Source organism: Sturnus vulgaris, chromosome 1 (assembly GCF_052056855.1).
Source record: "Sturnus vulgaris isolate bStuVul1 chromosome 1, bStuVul1.hap1, whole genome shotgun sequence".
NCBI lineage: Eukaryota > Metazoa > Chordata > Aves > Passeriformes > Sturnidae > Sturnus > Sturnus vulgaris.
This window is the reverse complement of record NC_142243.1, coordinates 109,197,126-109,217,753: the sequence shown is the minus strand read 5'-3', so window position 1 is coordinate 109,217,753 and position 20,628 is coordinate 109,197,126. Positions and strand designations below refer to the sequence as shown.

Sequence of the window (20,628 nt, the reverse complement as noted above, 5' to 3'; positions counted from 1 at the left end):
TGGAAGCAGTTGAGATTCAAGTCTCAATGGTCTACTGGTTTTCATGTTTACAACTTGGGGTTTATCACACTGAAGGCTCCTGGCTGTTGTCATCACACACATCCTTCACTGCTCTGTATCTATCACCGAGCCTAAAAATCATTGCTGGTTGATTACTCATCTCTCCTAATGAAGATCTTCTGTTGATAATTTTAGCTCCTACTTCACCCCTTCCTATAAACCAAACCTATTTCATCCACAAGAATATTTTTATTTTTTCTGCCTCCCATCCCCTGCCTTGTGCAACCACAGCTTTTGGGAAGACCCCTGGGGGTGCAAAAGCCCAGCTCAGCTCTCACAGAATGACAAAGTCACAGAATGGCTCAGGTTGGGAGGGAGCACAGTCGGTCATCTGGTCCAGCCTCCCCGCTCAAGTAGGGCTGTCCTAGGGCACATGGCTCAGGATTGTATCCAGATGGTTCTTGAATATCTCTGGTCAGGGGGAATCCACACCCTCTCTGAGCAATCTGTTCCCATGCAGGGTCACCCACACAGTAAAGAAGCTCCTCCTCATGTTCAGGTGGAAATTCCTGCGCATCAGTTTCTGTCTGCTGCCTCTTGTCCTACTGCTTGGAACCACCGAGGAGAGCCTGGCTCCATCCTCTTGATATCAGGATATAAATACCCTTTGGATGTTTATACACATTGATGAGGTCTCCTCTCAGTCATCTCATCTCGAGGCTGAACAGGTCCAGCTCTCAGCGTATCATCATGACAGAGACGATCCCGTCCCTCCATCATCTTTGCTGCCTTTCTCTAGACCCGCTCCAGGATTCCCTGTCTCTGTTGTACCGGCGATCCCAGAACGGGATCCTGGTTCCCTGCCCGCGGCACCAGCACCGCCTGCACCTCGTTCCGGGGGTCGGGCAGGTTCCAGACCCCGTTCCGGACGCCTGTTCAGGCTCTGCTCACGGCTCTCAGGATTAACGGGATGCGTTCCCGGGGCTCTCCCGCCGCCGGCCCCGCCCGTTCCGGCGCTGCGCGCGCAGCGCTCCCGCCCCGCTTCCGCCGAGCGGCCGCGCTTGCAGCGTCATCCCGGGGGCTGGTTTGAATGAGACCCCGAGCGGGGCCGGGACCCGCCGCCGCCGCCGCCACCCGCCCGCGCCGCCCGCCCCGCCAGCGCCGCGCCCCGCCGCCCTGCGCCCGGCACACGCCGCTCCGCCATGCCGCTCTTCTCAGGTGAGCGCGGCCCCGCCGGGCCCTGCCCGGGAGCGGGCGGGCGGTGCCCCGGCTGGAGCGGGAGCGCTCGCACGTGCGCGCCCATCCCGGCCGGGCCGGCGGCGGGAGCGCCCCGGGAGGCGCGGCCGGGCGGCGGAGGAGGGAGGGAAGGAAGGAAGGAAGGGGAGCCGGGAGGCGCTGCTGGCCTGGCCCTGCTGGTGAAGGGCGGGTGTCAATCGCGGGCCTTGGCGCTGCCCGGTCCCGGTTCTCTCTGGCTTTCCGCTAAAACATGAGCGGTGCTGTCCCTCTGGTGAGGCAGAGCTCTGCATCTGCGCCTCCCGGGTGTCTGCCTCCGCTCTTGGAAATCCATCATATCCTGGCGACTCCGCTGAGCTGGAAATGCCCAAGTCCAACCTTTGACCAGTCAGCCAGACCAGGGCACCGAGTGCCGCATCCAGTCCTTTCTGAAACACCGCCAGGCATGGGGACCCCACCACCTCCCTCCCTGGCCAGCCCATTTCAATTCTAATCACCCCTTCCGTGAAGAAATTCCTCCTCATGTCTAGCCTAAACCTAAAGTTAAAGCTTTCTTAAATTACATCTCGTCCTGCTGGCTCTTCTTGCTGTGGGGAAAGGTTTCCGTGGAAGACTTGAGGAACAAAACCTCCAGTGACATTTCTGGGACCAGTTACTGCCTCGATAATATCTCACCCATCTGGCCTAGTTGGGCTCTTCAGTTTTTTAGGTCGTATGTCCTCAGTACACAGTTTGTCCACTATTTTGGCTGTGGTTAGCAAACTGGGATCCTTATGTCAGTGTAACAGGATTTCTCCTGAACTCATCCAAATCTAGTGAAGTCTCCCTCACTGGAGATATTCAGGAATGGTCTGGGCACAACCCTGCTCGGGCAGTGAGGTTGGATGAGATGACTCTCTGTGGTCCCTTCCAACCTGACCTGTGCTGTGAAGTGTATGCGCTGTGTTTTCTGATTAGCAGGGAAAATACGTCCTTCCTTTTTCTTACTTTCCATTGTTTTCAAATTTACGAGTTTCTCTTTTATTTTGCACAAAGTCTTGGTTGCAACCTCTGAAGAGAAACTCATGCTCTTCCAGTCTTCCTCTTCAGTGCCGTGTTGTCGAAACCGGTGACACTACAGATTAGTAATTGCTAACTCTTCTGCATATTTAGCAGTGGATGCATGACTGTTCAAAAATTCAAAACGCAAAAGTCTGTGCAGCTGACTTGTTCAGTGACTGACTGGGTTGTCTTCCCGGAAAATGGGAAAAGCTTTGTGCTTCGTAGGTCTTTAAATATGCAAAATAATAAATGCGTTTTTTTAAAAAAATCAGAACATTGGGCAAAATAGATGCTTACTGTTAGAAATACTGAAAAGTTAGTCATTTGAGTTCCTTTGTAGACTAATTTATTTTAACTCATTTAGACTTGCTTTTGTTTATTCTGTGATATTATGCATCGGAAGCATTGCATACATCTGAAATCTGAACCTTTTTAGAAGGGTTTTCAAAATTATGACTTCTAAGAGTTTCGTGTTTTGAAAAGGTATGGTTGGTATATTGTATTTATGTAAAACCGAATCACGGTAGAACAATGTGGCTTTCCTAAAGTCTGGTATTTCAGCCACTTACTGTGCATGTAGGATATTGCTGCGTGTTATATTTTACAGATTTTCAGTAAAATCCCAGCTTGCTAAGGAAGCTTTATGTACCTATGTTAGTTCCTGGAAGTGGTCAAAGGTATGTCACTGTTCTGTAGAGGCAAGAGCTTATTCCAGACATTTTTTTGTCTGCTCTTGGTCATTACTAACCTCACCAAAGTGAAGTTAACATTCCATTGTGCCATTCTGCCTCCTGTTTCTGCTGGGCACCCCATTTCCAGCGTTGAGGTTTATACTTTTTGTGACCAGATTTCACTCTGCTTTTTAATTCCAGTCCTACACCTTTACTGGGGTCAATAGCTTTGCTTTTAAAGAGCACAGCATTGTTTTCCTCTGAAGGAGAACGGAAGTGCTACGGATAGCTGAGCTGGAATCGCACCTCTGAACTTCCTTCAGAAAGTTCAGTTGTTTGCAACAAGCAGTGCCAAGAGAATGGGAGAGTTGGTTCCAAACTGCTTCTGTGAAGACCTGCTAAAGGGTTTCTGATGCTTTTAGACACACTTATTGCTTGCAGAGTTTCTCAGTATGTATGTTACTTCAGTGGTTTTGTATGATATTTCTATATCCGCTGGAATGGTATGTTCTGATGGTTGAGGTGCCATACAGTAAAGGCATTCCCTGGTTTCATTATTGACAATTTTAAGAGTCCAAAACAATGTTTTGAGGTGGTATGAAGTCTTGGTCGTCTTGATAATTGCATTCTTGGGTATTAGGAAATAATCAAGTTTCAAAATATTTTGCTTGCAGTTAATGTGAAGTGGGGAAAAGAGAAATTCGATGGCGTGGAGCTGAACACTGACGAGCCTCCAATGGTCTTCAAAGCCCAGTTATTTGCACTGACTGGAGTTCAGCCAGCTAGACAGAAGGTTATGGTTAAAGGAGGAACTCTGAAGGTAGGAATCAATTTTTTGTATTATGTCTAACCTTGTTATGTGTTACCAATGACCATGATTCTGGTTGTTCCTCCAAAAGATCTTCGGTTGCATGTGTTAAACTGACTGTACTTTTTGACTCATTTATACAAAGAACAGCTTGGTGGAAGGCTTTTTTTGTTACTTTTTTATGTTCAGAATCGGAATGCAAGTTTTTTTCTTTCTGGCTTGTTTAAGAGAAGTTTCTCTGGTGCTTCTCTGCTGGAGACTTACTGGGGTAATGAGATACAGGCAATTTTGCTGCAAAAAGTTGTTTACATTTAAGCAGTGTTGAACAGCCCATGAGAAAGCTCTTTGAAAACAGAACTTGGCTGCTTTTTGTTCTTAGACTTGATAACATGTAAATAGTTAATATTGTGTAATCTTGGATGAAACACAATTATATATTTAGAAATATGTGATTAATATTAATGAAAATACTTGCTTATCTCTTGCTGCAAGATAATTAACTTGTCATTTACTTTATTTCACAGGATGATGACTGGGGGAACCTAAAAATAAAGAATGTAAGTTCTGAGCAGTAACTAAATTTTACTATTCAGATTTTTTATTTTGCATTTAAAGAAAGACTTGAAAGTGCTTGATGTTTCTGTTTGAATAGGCAGTGCTTCCTTAAAAAGTCATACCTTGATGAAAAATAATTTTATAGGTATCACATGTAAGCATGCTTAGAAAGGTCTCACCATTGATTTATAAAAAACCCCCTTTTTTTTTGTATTAGTAGGGAAATCATACCATCTTTTCTGGATGCACATATTTTATTTATTTCATACAAGAAATGTAATGGATCAGAGCAGTGCTGTCCTATCTGTGACCATAAAAAGAAGTGATGTTATGTAGAAGGAGCTGGTGAGCCTGGGCACTGTCTGCAGACCCTTGTCATTGCACATCCCCAGCATGGACAAAAGTGTTAGTGATGCTGAAGTTACACCTCTGCTTATGTCCTTTTCTACCAACCTGCTGAAATGTGCTCTCCTGTGTTAAATAGCTGCTGTTTTTAAACAAAGCCATTAGTAATGGTAGTTCATACCTTTGGCTAGTTAACAAAAAAAACAAACAGAAAGCAAATGTGTTTGTGTTGCTTGCCTATATAATGTTGCACCAGGGAATCCCACGGGTTTTTATTTGGTTTATTTTTTTTGGTGTCATTTTCATTACTGTATGTCTCTTGCAACATCTTGTAACAGCTGTTACAGGTTTTACTCCAGTTCTTCACTGGACAGATTGAATTAGGTAGCATTGCTCTTACCCTTGTAACTAGTTTGCAAGCACCTGTTAGCAGCCTGTAGCTGCAGCTATTGTAGCAAAGTTATTCAGCCAAAAACGCAGTACATAATATTCTTGTCTTTTTGTGTATGTGGTTGTGCTAATAGCTGCCTTTATTCTTTTTAATAATGTTATGTACAAGTTCTAGGGATTTATTTACACTGTCAAAGCAGTTTCTCTTTGTGCTGTTGTTCATCCTTTTCCTTAGCACTGTATGTTTCAAGGTTCCAGATAGTAATTTTCTCCTCCTTTGACAGATCTTATTGTGTAGATGTGCTCCTGTTAAATGCTGAAAGACTCCATTTCATATTATGAAATGTTCCATTGCTAGTTCCTATGCTAGTTCAGCAAACGTGGAAACCTGATTGGCTTTTTTTTTTGCCCCTTAAATGCTAATTCTTCTGTCTAAACTGATGTGGTAGTTTAGGTTATTTTTCACTTTTCAACTAGTTTAACCCAGAACTTGCCAGGCAAGCTCACCAGATATTTCAGTGGAAACATCTAGCATGAATAATTCTGTTCTCAGTAGGTACTTCCTGGATATGAGGAATTGACGTACGCCCTAAAGCCACAGTAGTGCAGTGTTGGTTCTATTAAACTAAGGGAAAAACTGTGTTTATTTTTGGGGAAATAGCTGAAGTGTGTTAAGAGAGCTTAAGGGTTTGAGTGGCAATAGCTGTCCTTAGATACTCATTGCTGTGTTTACTGTGTTTCAAGGGGATGACCTTGCTAATGATGGGCTCCGCAGACGCGCTTCCAGAGGAGCCGATCGCTCGCCCCGTCTTTGTGGAGGACATGACAGAGGAGCAGTTGGCTTCGGCTGTAAGCATGGTTCCAACTCTGGTTTCTTGTTGACCTTCCAGTAATGCCAGTTTATTAAATACTTGCAGTTGCTTAAAAGTGAGTTTTGAAGCTCTAGTGTCTGTTTAGCATCTTCACCAAGAATTGCGAATTTACATCAATGACCAAACTGGGAGCAGTGAAAAGACGTCTGGGATTTAATGTAAAAATCATACAATTAGTGCTGTTTTTCCTTTGAGCAGGCAGCTTAGTATATTTTCTAAAAATAGCATTGCTGATGTTTTTAAAGATGAAGTTGTATTGCCCTTGCTGCATCAGTGTCCCCGTAATTTGTCTAAACAAGGCCTCTTAGATATGCAAAATTATTTCCTGCCTCTTTCATCTCTATGAGGAGAGACTGGGATTTGTTTTGGGGTGGGGTGTATTTGGGGTTTTGTTTGTCCATGTTACTAGTGTTAGGTCAACTTTGTGAAAAATGAAAATAAATTTGATACGCGTGTTTTGCTTTGTGGAAGTAAAGTCTGAAAGAGCATAATTAATCTATTATTTTCTTAATGAAGTAACTCCTGAGTTTCCTTTTGTACAACTTCAAAGGCTTAATTTTCTCACCAGTCATTTGAACTGCAGGCTTTGTCATACTTGACAGTTGCATGTTTGTTGTCAACTGTGCAGACAGAGCAGGAATACTTTTATACATGTCTGTATGAAAAAGGATCTGTAGTTCGGCACTGGGTTTGTGCTTCAGGATTTAGTGCTTTCCAGGCCACTTGCAGGTGAAGGATATTTATGTATTTTTGAGGAACCCCATACACAGACATTGAGATAACTGAGAGGCAAGCAAGGAGGTGTTTCGCTGTCAGATAACATTTCGAAAAAGTTGATCACATGGCAGTTTTGTTACACATCAAAATTCAATTGTCTTCAGTGCATGTATTCACTTGTGAGATATGCTAAATTAGTTCTCTCTTCCTAAAATAATCTACTGGTGTTGGTATGTAGTACTACTTCAGTTTCATTAAACTGTGTGTTTTTCCCTGAAAAACACCTAAGTATTCAGGATTTTTAAAAAAAGAAAAAGAAAAATTACATGGTGATTTATAGTTACTTCTAAAACTGGTTAGCTTACTATTAGTTGGCCTTCACATTTGTCAAACTTTAGAAATTCACAGGTTGTCTGAAAAGATCAAGTTAATGGTCTGTTGCAGATTTCTGGAGAGGAATTTAAACAATGCTTTTGTTTCCAACTAAGAGCTCCATCATTTTCAGAGTTTTACTGAAAACTCATTTTAATTAAAACATCAGTGTTTTGTACAAATGTATTCATGTGGAAATTTCACAGAAATAGAATTTTAAGGTCAAAACTTGGATGGGATTATAATTGAACTTTCTGAATGATTGCATGCTTGAAGAATATGTTCATTAAACTAAACATGCACAGAAAAAACCCCAAAGCATTCCTGAATGTTCCCTAAAAGTATCAAACAATGTAACGATAAATATAATCATAAAGTGGATCTAGAAAATCTCATAAAGTTTGATGGAATATTCCAGGTTTTATGCATAATTCATTTGCTTAGAAGTTGATGTCACATTATAGTGTTTGTATGAAAACGTTTGCCACATCTCTCTGACCTTCAAGTACCCTTGTGAATTTTTTTGGTAGATGGAATTGCCTTGTGGATTGACAAACCTTGGCAACACTTGCTACATGAATGCTACAGTTCAGTGTATCCGCTCAGTGCCAGAAGTGAAAGAGGCCCTTAAAAGGTAGGATCCAGGACAAAAATACCGTGACTAAAATGTTTTCTTTAGCTTATGAAGTAGATATTTTGCAGAACGGTCATCTTAATATTGGTATGAATTATCATAACAATCTGTTACTCTTTTGGTCTATTCGAGATTAACATAATGATCAATTGAAGTTTGTCCTATGGCTGTGTTAGTCTGTACTTTAATAAAGAAGTTAAGGCTTTGTGGTTTTTGGAACTGGCTTTTAATAGAGAGAATGTGTTTTACTTAGCTAGAAAGTAGTTCCTATCAAGACCAGTTTAAAATTCTAAAATAAGCTACTGAACTCGTAACCCTGTTTTTTTTGCTGTTAGTTTTTATGGTCTTGTTCTGCATAAAAGAATCATATGGGAGTCCTGTTCCTTTGAGGAATATTTCCTGCAATGGCTCTATTGCACAGCATTTTCAGCTGTGAAATTCTGGAATTTGCTGCTTGGAGATAGATACAGCAGGAAGTTCTAAGATATACCTTCATGGAATTTTGTTTTGTTTTCTAATTTGTTCTGATTGTAGGATAACTTTTCTGATTTTTGTTTGTTTTTGTTATTCTAGACTGAAATGTGAAAATGGCCAGTGGTTTTTTTTTTCTTTTTGTTGGTTGGTTGTTTTGTTTTGGTAAGGAGTATACAAGAAACTTGAAAGTTATGAATATTGAAGGAAAAAAGAGTACCTGCCAATGTGGCCTGAATTTGTCCTCCAGATGAACTGTAGCGAGAAAATAATGAGTATTTTTAAAAAGTGAGAATTATGTAGAGCATTATTGCTGTTTTAGGGTTAATTTAATTCCTTTAAAATACACTGCTTTCTTGCTTCCGTGGTACCCAGCTGGATATTCTGTATTACTGTAATCACTTGTTATTTAAGTGGTTATAAATAGTTTTTCATTCTGTTAGCAGGTGAATGTTAATTATTAAGCACTAAGAACTATTGGTGAAGTACAGAAATTTGGTTTCAGGGAATTTTATTGACTATCAGTATTATCATTTTTGGAAAGTCTGTTTATTTCCATGTGAAAGACTCTTGAGTTACTGCACTGAATCAGATTATTTGACAAATTTAACATACCAAGAGGCAAAGTGTAGCCTATGAAACTGGAAGACTGCAATACAAGATGTGGCCGTATTGTCTGTGGGAAGTCAGATTCACACTCTGATTCAAGCTCTGTTTTTCCCTGGAGATTTAGCCTTTTTTTTGGTCTTCCCTCCTTGATGACAGCGTGGAAGGCTGTAGGGTGCATGGCAGTGGGAGAGGTGTGAAAGGACTCGCTTGGGAAAGCTGTTACAGCTTCTTCCCTCGTGAGCTCCTCCCTGCTCTGTAGCGTGTCAGGGGAAAGGTTCCTGCTCGTCATCTAGCAATGGTCAGAATTTCAGAAGCTCAGTCCAAGATTAGAGAATGTGTGAGACCCTCTTTTTGCTTGAAGGCTTTGGGGAGTTCATCTGTTCCTCATCCAGCTGGTAAATTAAGAATTCAAAGAAGAGTGGCAAGTTCTTGTCATGTAAGTGGACTCCCACACCTTTTCAGTGTAGAAAATACTTCCCCAAGAAAACATCTCACCTCTCACTGTTTAGATTCTGCTGTAGAGAGAGGAAGCAAGCCTGCCCTCCATCTCTGTGCATTTTTTCTGCCATCTATCTTTGAAGGTTTTTTTTTTTTTTCCCATATATCTGAAGAAACCATGGCAAATTTTTCAGAAGTGGAGTAGCCTTTGTTCAGACTTTCTCAGTCTCTTTAAAAATAAAACAAGTTTTTGAGGCAAAAGGATTCGGGAAGCAGCAGTGATGTAGCCAGACATCTTGGTCTGCCTTTACTTGCTGTCTGAAAGATGCCAGCTTTCCTTTGCTTCCATGCTTGCAAAATAGCTGAAACTTTGAGGTAAATGTGAGTGAATCTTACCTTTGGTTACTTCTGGCTTGGTGATAGATTTCCTTTAAATGAATCTAGCTGCTGCCTGCTTCAAAAACCCAACTGTCCTTTCTGTTTGTGTTTAATTGCATGCAAATTATTTTTCTTCCCTTTTAGGTATGGTGGTGCCTTAAGAGCTTCAGGAGAAATGGCCTCTGCTCAGTACATTACTGCAGGTTGGTGTTTAGACAAGTGTGTGATTTCCTGCTAAATGCAGATGAAATTTGCAGTTAAAACTCTGTGTATTGTTCTTTAGTGCATATGCCTTAGAAATGTCGGATCTGCTGGCACTGGAGGATTCATTTTGTCTATAAAGGTTATTCTGCCCCTGCCTGCAAAGCATTTATCTCTGCACATTATCAGGTGCAGGCTAGGAAAAAGATACTGATGTGTGATCTCGGCTTAGATAGAAACAATTTGTATCTCTTAAATATTTTACATGTAGGCATGAAGTAATTGAAACTTCCTTAAGCAGATTTCATCCATCCATCTGTTGATTTGAATCACTCTGTGTAGAAGTATTTTAGTTCTTTGTTTCATGCAGTGGTAGGCTAACACCATACTCCTGGGATATGTATTTCATTGGTATTTTTTAATATAATTTATTGACTGAGCATTATTGCTATGATGGAAACTGATGCTTTATCAGTGGTCTTAGCCTTTGCCCTAAAGATCCAGATTTCATAACTGGAATGGAAAGGAGGGTCTTCAAAACAAAAGTTGCTCTTTGTTGTGGTGGTCTGGGAGCTCACGGTGGCCCCATATCTTCAAGCTCTAACTAGAGTTCTAGTTAGACCCCTCACACTTGAACAAGGGTACTACTTGTCCGCTTTTTCTTTTTTTACTTTATTTCATTGCCCCACTAAGATGCTGGGCCAGGACACTGGGATTTCTACCAGTCCATTTAAGGAAAAACAAAACAATATAAGGAAGGAAAGGTCCAGTTTGTGGGTATGCCTGCTGATCGAATTTTGGGGTGGTAAGTTCAATGGTTACTCTGTACAGCCATGCCTGCCCCTCCCCTTTTCACTGCCTTTACTTCGTGTCCCTTGTTTTCTTTTTAAGGTGACAGCTCTGCTTCTTAGGAATTTCAATAGTTTAAGTAATTTATAGTAAATTCTTGGGTGCTGAGCTGTTCAGGAACTCCTGCATGACACTTATGGCATTTTTTTTAATTGCTGTGTCATATCAGTTGCACTTCTTCTCAGGGTCAGTGAAGACATTTCTGAAAGAGGAAGCAACTGACCTTGGTTCCCTGTAATCTTGTCTATATTCACTTACTCGAGACAACAATTCATTAGTCTCTTCACTTGTAAACTAGTGACCATACAGATTGTTGCCTACCTCACAGGGTTGTTGTGAGGATTAATAGGTGCCTTTGAAATGATCTGTGGATTTAAAATGCTGTAACTTGGGTAGATAAGACATATGCTAGAGTATGGAACAAAAAAGAAAGCCATGTGTGTTGTCATGCAGTCAGTATCATCCATTGGATTGCACATAGTTATGAGCTCTCTGCACATATGCATATACATACTTGTTTTCCTGGGTCTTAAGCATGGGTATTTCCTAGATATTTTATTAAAGTTTTTTTTTGTTTTCCTAGTAGCTGGTGAAACTTAAGTTGCTCTAGAGGATAGATTGTGAATGCCTTCTGGTTTCTCTTGTGAAAACGTTGTTCCTCAGATGTGTTCCAAATGAAATCTTAATTGCTCAAAAAAAAATTTTTTTTCCTGTTAGCAGCCAGGAAAGACAAGGCATTATGTGCCAAATTCTCAGAATTGCCATTTTCATGCTTTCAAAGTCGTGTTCACAAACGAGATCTTAGGTGCACCTGTAATGCCACCTGGAAAATTTGGTTCTGCTTTGGAAAGATCAAATTGGACACTGTTAAATGATCAGTCTTTAAATGTTGCTGCTGTTTTACTATTCTTTGTACACTTCCTGCCATGTTTGAATTGTTTTTGCACTTCTCAAAGCATTCATTTACTTTTTCTTCAAGCTCTTAGAGACTTGTTTGATTCCATGGATAAAACTTCCTCCAGTATCCCACCTATCATTCTCCTGCAGTTTTTACATATGGCCTTCCCACAGTTTGCAGAGAAAGGCGATCAAGGCCAGTACCTTCAGCAGGTAAAGACCAATTATTAGCTTATTGTTTAAAATTCTATAGTATGTTGGAAATTGAAAACAAGAACAATTTAAGACTTTCCTTCTCTTGTGAAAATAATTCTCTCAGTAAAGTGGGGTGGTTTTTCTGTAGAAAAGTTGTATAGAAATTGAACATAATATCAAGTGCTAGTTTTGAGAATGCATGGTGGAATTGGGAGAAATTCTTAGTTAAGGAATCCTCACATTTAGCTTTATGGTTGATGGGTTTAATGTTACTAAATTATAATGTTAGTAGTCAGATTTAATGTTGTGTTCCCTTCCTAGGATGCCAATGAGTGCTGGGTGCAGATGATGAGGGTACTACAGCAGAAGCTGGAAGGCATAGAAGGTGATACAGTTATGGAGGTAATTGTAGTCTTACTCTAACCAGAATAAGGATTTATAGTATTTCATATATGTTTTGTTAGGTGTTACCTGTTTGTGAGTTCTTTAACATGTGTCTGGAGTCCAGCATGTGAAATTACTTTCTGATGTGTCTGATCAGCATAATGCTACCATGGTCCTGTCAGCTAAAGGAAACTCTTCCATTTGGGCATTGTAGGACAGTGTTGGACCAAGCTGGTGGTGACACCCACTCACATGTATGACAGCAGTCCCTGAATACCTGTGAATTCAGCACATAAGAACTTTTTTTTTTCTGAAAAAAGGGTGCTACGGTTTTAACTTGAACTGTTTCAAACAGACAGCTAACCGAATCAACCTGAGACAGTAAATTTTACCAGAACAGCTTTTCTCTGTAAACTGTTTTCTGGAGAGTCTTGGAAGAGCCTTGGAAGACTATCCTGAAACTTAAGATAGATTTAAGTTGGGGGGCCAGGGATTTGTGAGTTTTTGATCTTGCTTGTTAATGTGCTTCAGTTTGGTTTTAACAGCATAAGTGTATTTGTTTTGAAACTTCTATGTGGTGTAAGAAGATTGACTGACTAGGAAAAAATGCACCTGTAAAAAGATGAAGGAATAGGCTTTAAAGAATATAAATCAATTGGGTTATTTTGTCTTTAGAAAAGACTGTATTTGCATTCTATCTAAAGTTACATCATAAGAGATTTTGTTTTACAGACAGACTCTGGAGCTACAGCAGCATCCTCTAAAAAGAAGAGTTTAATTGATCAGTTCTTCAGCATTGAATTTGAAACAGCGTATCCTAAAGACTAAGGCAAGACATAAACAATGATGATTTCACACTTCAGAAGTTGAGTTCAGGGAGGATGAAAAGCATTGTTCAGAACAGTATGGAAAATGAAGGCGTAGGTTGGGGAAGAGGGTCATGATGTTGTGCAGGAGTACACAGAACTTAAGATTGGATATGCTCTGAGAGAGAGGATGATGTGGAGAGAAAGAATGATAATGGAAATTTACAGAAAAAAAACCCTTGTTGAGTTTCAGTAGCTGATTCCCTCCCCAGAAAAGATTGGTACTTACCAACTTCAAGAATGCTGACAGGCTTTGTCCAGCTAAAATAATTGTTGTCCTAAATAGGCTTTTTTGGCTTGTAGGGGTGTGTTGCTGACATTCCTGGTGTACTAAAGATGCACAAAAGGTAGCTTGATTGACTTCTTAAGAAATAAATTAGGTTTCTACTCTTGTATAAGTAAGAAACAAATGCAGCTAACAACTCTCTAGTAGGTTCTTTATAGCAAGAAAAAGAGCATATGACCACATGGGGCACACATCTCATAGCAAGTATTACTCTTTTCCTGTTTCTCCACCCCAAAATCCTATCTGTCATCAAACTGAGCACCACTTTTAAGAAAGAATTATACACTGCATTTTGTTTGTGTGAAATAAGGAAACATCCCCTTAGATGAGGTACTGTCTCATAGCTTGGTAGTAATGAGGAATAAAGGCCTTTTTTAAGGTAAGAATCATGCATCTCTCTCCTTCTGCCATGACATTTGTTATCCTAAAATAGCTGGAAGTCTCGGAATGTGTAGCTAAGAGGAATGGTGCATAGGCCAGTATCAGCAAGAAGACTTGTTAGAAGAGTTGCAGACTTTCAAAGTGTGATTACAGCAGCATTTGTAGAATAGCTGCAGTCAGAAAAATACCTGGTTGGAAGGAGATGGATGGCAGAAAAGCATTGGGGTAGAAATACGAGAAGAGGAGAGGACAGACAGAACAATTAAAAGGAATGTGTAGAAACTAATGAAGGAATTTCATTTCAGTGAAGAGGACAGATACAAGGCAGAGAAAGGACATTCTGCATGTTGAAAGAAACAGGAAATCTGGCCAGCAGCAGCAATAGAAGAACTTTATTAATCATAAACAACAATGGAGTGTAATCTTGCAGGAGGGCTTTGTAACTGGGTGTTGGCAGCCAGCTATTGTGTTCTGTGTCCTGGGGCTTGGGTGGTGATGGGGGAGAAGAAAGAAAAAGCAGGCCTCAGCTTAACTGGTGATCAAAAACTTTACTTTTTTTGGTGTGCTGTCTGCCTCCTCTGCCCCTTGTCCTTAGCCACAAAGGAACAGATTGGTCTGAAGGAAGGGTTCCTTCAAATCTTTTTTGTACTATGAGAAGTAAAAGTACTGTCTACACAAGCACAGAATTACCTAAATTACTGTGTAGAGAAGTAGTTCAGCTCTTGGTGCGTGATGGTTTTCCTTAATTTTGTGAAGCATGAAATGTACAGAAGCTGAAGAAGAAGAAGTAACTAAAGGAAAAGAGAATCTCCTTCAGCTTAGCTGCTTTATCAATCAAGAAGTGAAATACCTGTTTACAGGACTAAAATTGGTAAGCTATTGCAACTTTTATTGAATTGAAATTCTAAATGGCCTGTGTATTTTTCAATCGAAATTCTAAGTGACCTAAATACACTTAATTCTAAGTGTATTAAATCCGTGACTTGGAATTGACATCTGCTGTCCAAGCTTTACAAAGCTTCAGGAATCCTTTTGGTGTTCATTGGGAAGATGGCTGTGAAAGAGAATTGCATGCTGATGTCAAACAGACTTCAGTGTTTTCTTGACCCTGACGTGGTTTTCCCCATGCAGCTAACCAAATGCAAGGCAGTTTGCTGCTCATTTGTTCAACTGGCATTTACTCCAGACTGAGCAGTGTCATGATTTATGCAGCAATCAGTTCCCAAAAGGTCCAAAAGTCAACTTGAAAGTAGGGTGGCATTTTGGTTCCTGGTTAAAATCCCCCCAGATGATGTAACAACTAAATTTGATTTTGCAGATTTTGAAGGGAGTGTTATTTTCTGTCAGACAACATCATTCTCCGACTTTTTAAAGTAGAACTTCTTAAGGTAGCCTGTACTTTATATACATGTACGTATTTTGAAATTGTAAGGACTTTTTGGGGAGTGTGAAGTAGAAACAAGAGGAGGAGAGGAAAGGAGCTACTGCAAAACCTTTGTAGTAACTGTGTAAGACTAGGGCAGTGATCTGGTTTGTACAGGACTAAAACCAAGTTCCATGATTCTCAGATAATCTTTGTATCTCTTTGTCATCGTGGTTTGTTTTTTTTTTTTTCTAACAGACTTTGGAAGGAAAACTAGGATAAAATAGCTAATGGTCACAAATAAAAAGACTGTAAAAAAAGTAACTTCACTTTTCAGGCCAAAAAAAATCTACAATTCTTATGCTGGATTGCCTGGAGCAAGAAAATTGCAACACTAAGAACCAAGCTAGTCTTTCCTGGAATTTTGTTAGGAGACGCCAGCTGTCACTTTAGATGCAGATCTGGCTGCTTGAAACTGAGAGCTGAAGAAAATTTGCAAATTTTTTTCTCACAGGAAACTTCAGATTTTCTTCAGTTGCGTTCCAAGCATGATATGATACATTTGTAACCGAGTCCAGATACAATTCATAATAAAATCCAATTGTGAGTTCTACTCCTGTGGAGCACAGTTTTCTGCAGAGAGAAACTCGGTGTTGTCAGGACTCAGGAATGAGCCTGGAGCTGAAGGAATGAATGGGCATGGTCCTTTCTGCCAAGCAGTTTCAAAATCCTCTGTGTTGTAACGGCTGACAGCAACAGAAGAGACTGGCAGAACAAGATTTAGTTTATGGTTTGTTTACCCCTGTTGTGCTTTTCTCTAAGCTGTGTTTTATGATGAACATGTGTTCCTTCTTTTTCTCGTAACAGCGTCTTCAGGAGGAAATCACCAAACTCTCTCCAACGCTGCAGAGAAATGCACTCTATATCAAATCTGTGAGTGGTACTTTCGTTGCTCTTCATTATTCTTTTAATTGTCAGTTTTCTGTTCCAAACCACAAAGTTATTGCTGCAACACTATGTGATTTATGCTTTTTATAAAGCATCTGAGTATCCACTACCAAGAAATTTAAGACAGAGCTTCAAAAAAGGAGACCTTGTTTTATTCCTGTGGGTTTGTGTGCAAGTATATTCCCAGAATAGACTGTAATTTAGGATGACCAGTGTTTAAGATAAAAAAGATCTGTGAATATTTAAAGTAATAGCTTTTTCTAATTTTTTTTTTTATAGTCCAAAATTAGTCGCTTGCCCGCGTACCTGACTATTCAGATGGTTAGATTTTTTTACAAAGAGAAAGAATCTGTGAATGCAAAAGTTCTTAAGGTAAGTTTTCTGCATATTGATGTTTAATTCCTCTTTATGTTTTCTGTGAGTTTTTATTAAGGTAGACAACGAGGACTTGAAGACTACTTACTAAATTGTTTTCTTTTAAAATGCATTTGAAAACATTAACAGTGCAGTTTCTTTGCTCAAGTACAAAGTAGTTTTGTTCCCAGCTGTGATGGTGTGGCAAACTACACTACCCAAAATAGACTGAGGAAGGAGATGTGAGGGGCAGAAGTGAATTTGCCCCAGTACTGCTAATATTACAGGATGACAATAAACAAGATGTTTTTGGTCATTTCTCACCAGTGGTTCTGAGAAGAATGTTTAACTAAGGAGAGAGCCGTGCTTTCAAACTCTGTTTGAAAACAGTGTTCTAATGTCTATGGGAGATGTTTTTGCTGTCAAACACTTCCTGTTACTAGTTGTTTTAATTGTCTGGCTTTCTGATGGACACATGCAGGAACCAGCTGCAAACAGCTGAATGTTCTGGTTTTGCATTCTGTGGGTTGTGGCTGACAGACCTCGCAGGCTGCCCGAGGAGCATCATGATAGATTCTCCTTCCTTACAGGAGGAAAAAGGAAATAAAGACTGAAAGTACATGTTAACTATTTCAGAAGATAGTTTGGATAGCAAAATTGACATTTTTGCCAGGGTGCAGTCATTCTACATGCCTGTGTCTTTTTTTCTTTTCCCTTAGGTCTCTATAGGTATTTCCATAGTGTAAAAGTATGACAGCTAACAATAAAGAATCTGATACATTAATTATTAGTCTGAGCTGAATGTAATAATTTATAGTGGTTTGTTTATATTGAATTAGTGTAGCCCTTCTGGAAAAGACTGCTGCCAGAATCCCAGTAGGTCAGGTTGAGATCAGGTTGCATTTAGATTGTGTTGTCTTCCCATGGGGGAATGCTTTAACATGGAGTACCAAATCACGCTAATAAATTTTTGTGTTTTCCTCCTAGGATGTCAAATTTCCTCTTATGTTGGATGTGTATGAGCTGTGCACACCAGACCTACAGGAAAAAATGGTTTCTTACCGATCAAAATTCAAAGATTTAGAGGACAAAAAAGTAAATCAACAGCCAAAGAATGTGAGTTTCCTGACACTTTCACTAACTCATACATGTGGAATTGGGGTACTAATGAGGACTAGAGAAAACTTGCTCTCCTTAAATATATTATTTTCTTACATAGCAAATTCCTTGGTATTGAGCTTTAGATCTTTTTATCCTGTATTTTTATGAAAATACAGTATCTGCTTTGGTGTGTTTGCTTGATGAGAAACATTAAATGCTGTAGTCAAGGCAGCATGTATTAAATATATTAAAATGTGATGCTTCTGTTTACCAGTGCTGTGCCTAAAGGTTTTGTGTGACACAAGATTACTCTCTTCATATATTACTGTTTGCAAGCTGCTCCCTTCTTCAGTGGAGTGTAGGAAGCTGTTCCCTGCTCAGCAGTTGGAAGGGGTTGTACAAGGCAATGCTATGTGCCTGACTGGTAAAAATTAAGAGTACATGTGCTGGTGAGCTTAAAATCAGCACTATAAAAACTTGGAAAATGGTTTCATGTCTTATCCTGTCTACATAATTCTAACACTGACTTCCCCGTCTTTAATGAAGACAAAAGTAAATGAGCTAAAACTGTAGTGTTTTAGCCGTTTTTTTAAAGTTTGCTGGTATTCTTCCTGGCTTAACTCCTGGCAAATTCTTTTAAACATTCAGATGAGGCTTGCATCCCCTCTTACACAGATGGGAGCAAGGAAAGAATGCTATTTTTGAACAGAATGTATTGGCACTGAGAGTCAGTCTCTGGTATTATTGCCACTTCTGCTGCTAGCAATCCTCCACCAAGGAATACATCTTACAATTGCAGAACTGTTTCATAAACAAACCCATTAATCTTGTGGGTGAACACTGCAGGCAGTATGTGCTAAAATAGTTAATATATTTGCTTTAAAACTGGTCTTCTTCAGATAAGGCTTTTCTATGTCCACCTAAAAAATACAGTAATGAACTTCTCTCAAGTTGAACAAAAATGTTTAGACTTAGAAATGTATTTAAATGAATGGAGACTTGAGATTTGATGTGATTGTGCTAGAGCTTTTATTAAGCTGTTCCACATTAATTCAACTTTCTTTTTTAGTCTAGTAAAAGTGATGGTGCACAGAAAGAAGTTAAATATGAACCATTTTCTTTTCCTGATGGTGAGTACAGGGAAGCAAATCTACCTTAAAGTAACTTTCTATTTACTTGTGTTTAAGTGTACCTGATGGTAGCACTTTTTTTTGAGAACCCTGTCTCTTCAGTGCTTTTGAAAATTAATCTTCAAAGACTGACAGGAGTAGAAAGATTAGGTAAACCAAAACGTTGAGATAGTGTGATGCATAATTGCCATCCATCTGACAAGCTGGTGGTAACAGAAGAGAGGCATATCAAAAGACATTTGCATGTAATGTGCAGTTGTTTTGCACACTGCTTTGTCAGTGGGTGGTAGAAGTCTGAAATCAAAACAAAAACTTAAACTGGACTTCTACAAGTGCTGTGGTGGTGCTAGTGTTGCCTCAGTTTTTTGGGGGGGGGGGGGTTGGGAGTCTGAAGGCCCAAAGCATTCACCCTTGTGCATTACATCAGTAATATTTATGGGTACATGTTTATTTCATGAGAATGCACAACATCTTCAGTTTCCTGAGACTCTCCTGGCTGAGAGCTGCTGCTGTTAGTTCACAATGGTTTTGTACCATTTTGTACCTGTGGTTTTACACACAGAGCTATGGTGCTGCAGCCTGGCTGATACATCTTTGTCTGTGAGCTGTTAAAAATACTGCAGCTGTTTAAGTAGGACTCAATGTTACTTTTTCTTTCTCCTTCAGATATTGGTTCTAACAATTGCGGCTATTATGACCTGCAGGCAGTGCTAACTCACCAAGGCCGATCAAGTTCCTCTGGGCATTATGTGTCTTGGGTTAAAAGGAAACAAGGTAAGAAAACCAAAACAAATTGCAGCCTTGTTAACCACTCTTCAGGGCTCCTTTCAGCCAACGGGCTGTTAAGCAAGCTTAGATTTTATGTACCTAAGCTACAAATGATCCTCTTGTTTTCCTTTGCAGATGAATGGATTAAATTTGATGATGACAAAGTCAGCATTGTTACACCTGAAGACATTTTGAGGTTATCTGGGGGTGGAGACTGGCATATAGCTTACGTTCTACTCTACGGGCCTCGCAGAATTGAAGTCGTTGAAGAAGAAGCTGAACAATAGTCTTCCGTTTTAGCCATTCTGCCTAGGTGTGAAATAAATGTTGATTACTGATCACTTCTTTAACCCCAGAGCTTTAGCAAGTGGATAAATAATTTGTTCAAACCTTCTCATGTGCAGAGGGATATTGTTTTAAAACTGATCCATGTACCAATTAGTCACTATTGGACTGGACTGCCCACTGTGGTGGTGACAATACTTAAAATAGCTTTAATGTCTTGCAGAAGATAATTTTTTTAAATGAGCCTCTCCTCCTCCTTCTTCTCTAATGTCATCAAGTATTTATTACACACCTACTCTCACATTTGTTACTCTTGCATGGTTTATACCACAGTTCAGTAGCTGTCCATCCTTTGCCTTACCTGGCAGTTCTGTTAGGAAGGTAGAAGAGAAACTGTTGCCTTGTTGTGTAACTCAGTGCTGCTGCCCGTAGCCGACAGCTGTGGCTACAATCAAGTATTTGTCCAGCCTGACCTGCTGATTCAGTCTGTTCTGTTGCTGGCATCTCATGATTTCAAAATAAATTGTGATCAACAATGTGTCTCCATTAAAAACAGCTCCTGTCCTGGTACTGTAGTCAGTATGCGTTTGTTTTCACTTCCTGGGCCACCACTGATGAATGTCTCAAAGCAGTCATGGAATAAAGTCACCTTTTTTTTAAGCTGTAGGGATGTGTCTCCTGTCCTGTTACTCTTTACTCCAGTAGCTACAGCCTAAAAAGCACTTCCCTGAACAGCTTCACCTGGGAGCATACCAAAGGCCCGGGCTCTGTTTTAAGTGGCACAATGCTTAAAAGCAAGTTCTGCCCGTTAAGGAAGCCCCCTGACAGTACTGGTTCTGTTCCTGCAGGCCCCACAGAAACATTACAGGCTCTTCCAGGGTTAAATTCTTGCTCTGCATCCTGTTCCAGGGGAAGGAGGGATGGTGCCTGTGCCTGGTTGCCGCTTTGTGGAATTACATCCTCCCACTGTCATCCTCAGCTTTCCCAGCGCTGAAGTTGTCAGTCACACCTGCACACCTCCACTCACAATATGCTCAAGTCCCTTAATCAGTTGAAACTGTTGAAGTTCCTAACTTCTACCAACCC

General features: G+C 40.2%; 1 protein-coding gene across 2 annotated transcripts; it reads left to right on the top strand.

Moving 5' to 3' along the window:
* Positions 1–1,026: 1,026 nt before the first annotated feature.
* USP14 (ubiquitin specific peptidase 14) lies at positions 1,027–20,208 on the top strand. 2 transcript variants are annotated; one of them, XM_014871278.2, is made up of 16 exons: positions 1,027–1,218; positions 3,620–3,765; positions 4,278–4,310; positions 5,788–5,892; positions 7,535–7,638; positions 9,679–9,737; positions 11,564–11,694; positions 11,998–12,078; positions 12,793–12,872; positions 14,350–14,464; positions 15,824–15,889; positions 16,184–16,276; positions 17,246–17,374; positions 18,429–18,489; positions 19,156–19,263; positions 19,393–20,208. In XM_014871278.2, exons 1-16 carry the CDS (start codon positions 1,203–1,205, stop codon positions 19,542–19,544), a joined length of 1,479 nt encoding a protein of 492 aa, XP_014726764.1. In that variant the 5' UTR covers positions 1,027–1,202; the 3' UTR covers positions 19,545–20,208. The 2 variants fall into 2 exon arrangements, with proteins under 2 accessions (XP_014726764.1, XP_014726763.2); XM_014871277.2 differs by having other exon boundaries at positions 19,156–20,208.
* The last annotated feature ends 420 nt before the right edge of the window (positions 20,209–20,628 follow it).

What these genes read in the sequence shown, in the direction of transcription:
- USP14 (XM_014871277.2), top strand. An exon ending in TGCTCAGTACATTACTGCAG is followed by an intron (nt 9,738 to 11,563) that starts GTTGGTGTTTAG and finishes TTTTTCTTCAAG; the next exon opens with CTCTTAGAGACTTGTTTGAT. An exon ending in TGTTTACAGGACTAAAATTG is followed by an intron (nt 14,465 to 15,823) that starts GTAAGCTATTGC and finishes TTCTCGTAACAG; the next exon opens with CGTCTTCAGGAGGAAATCAC.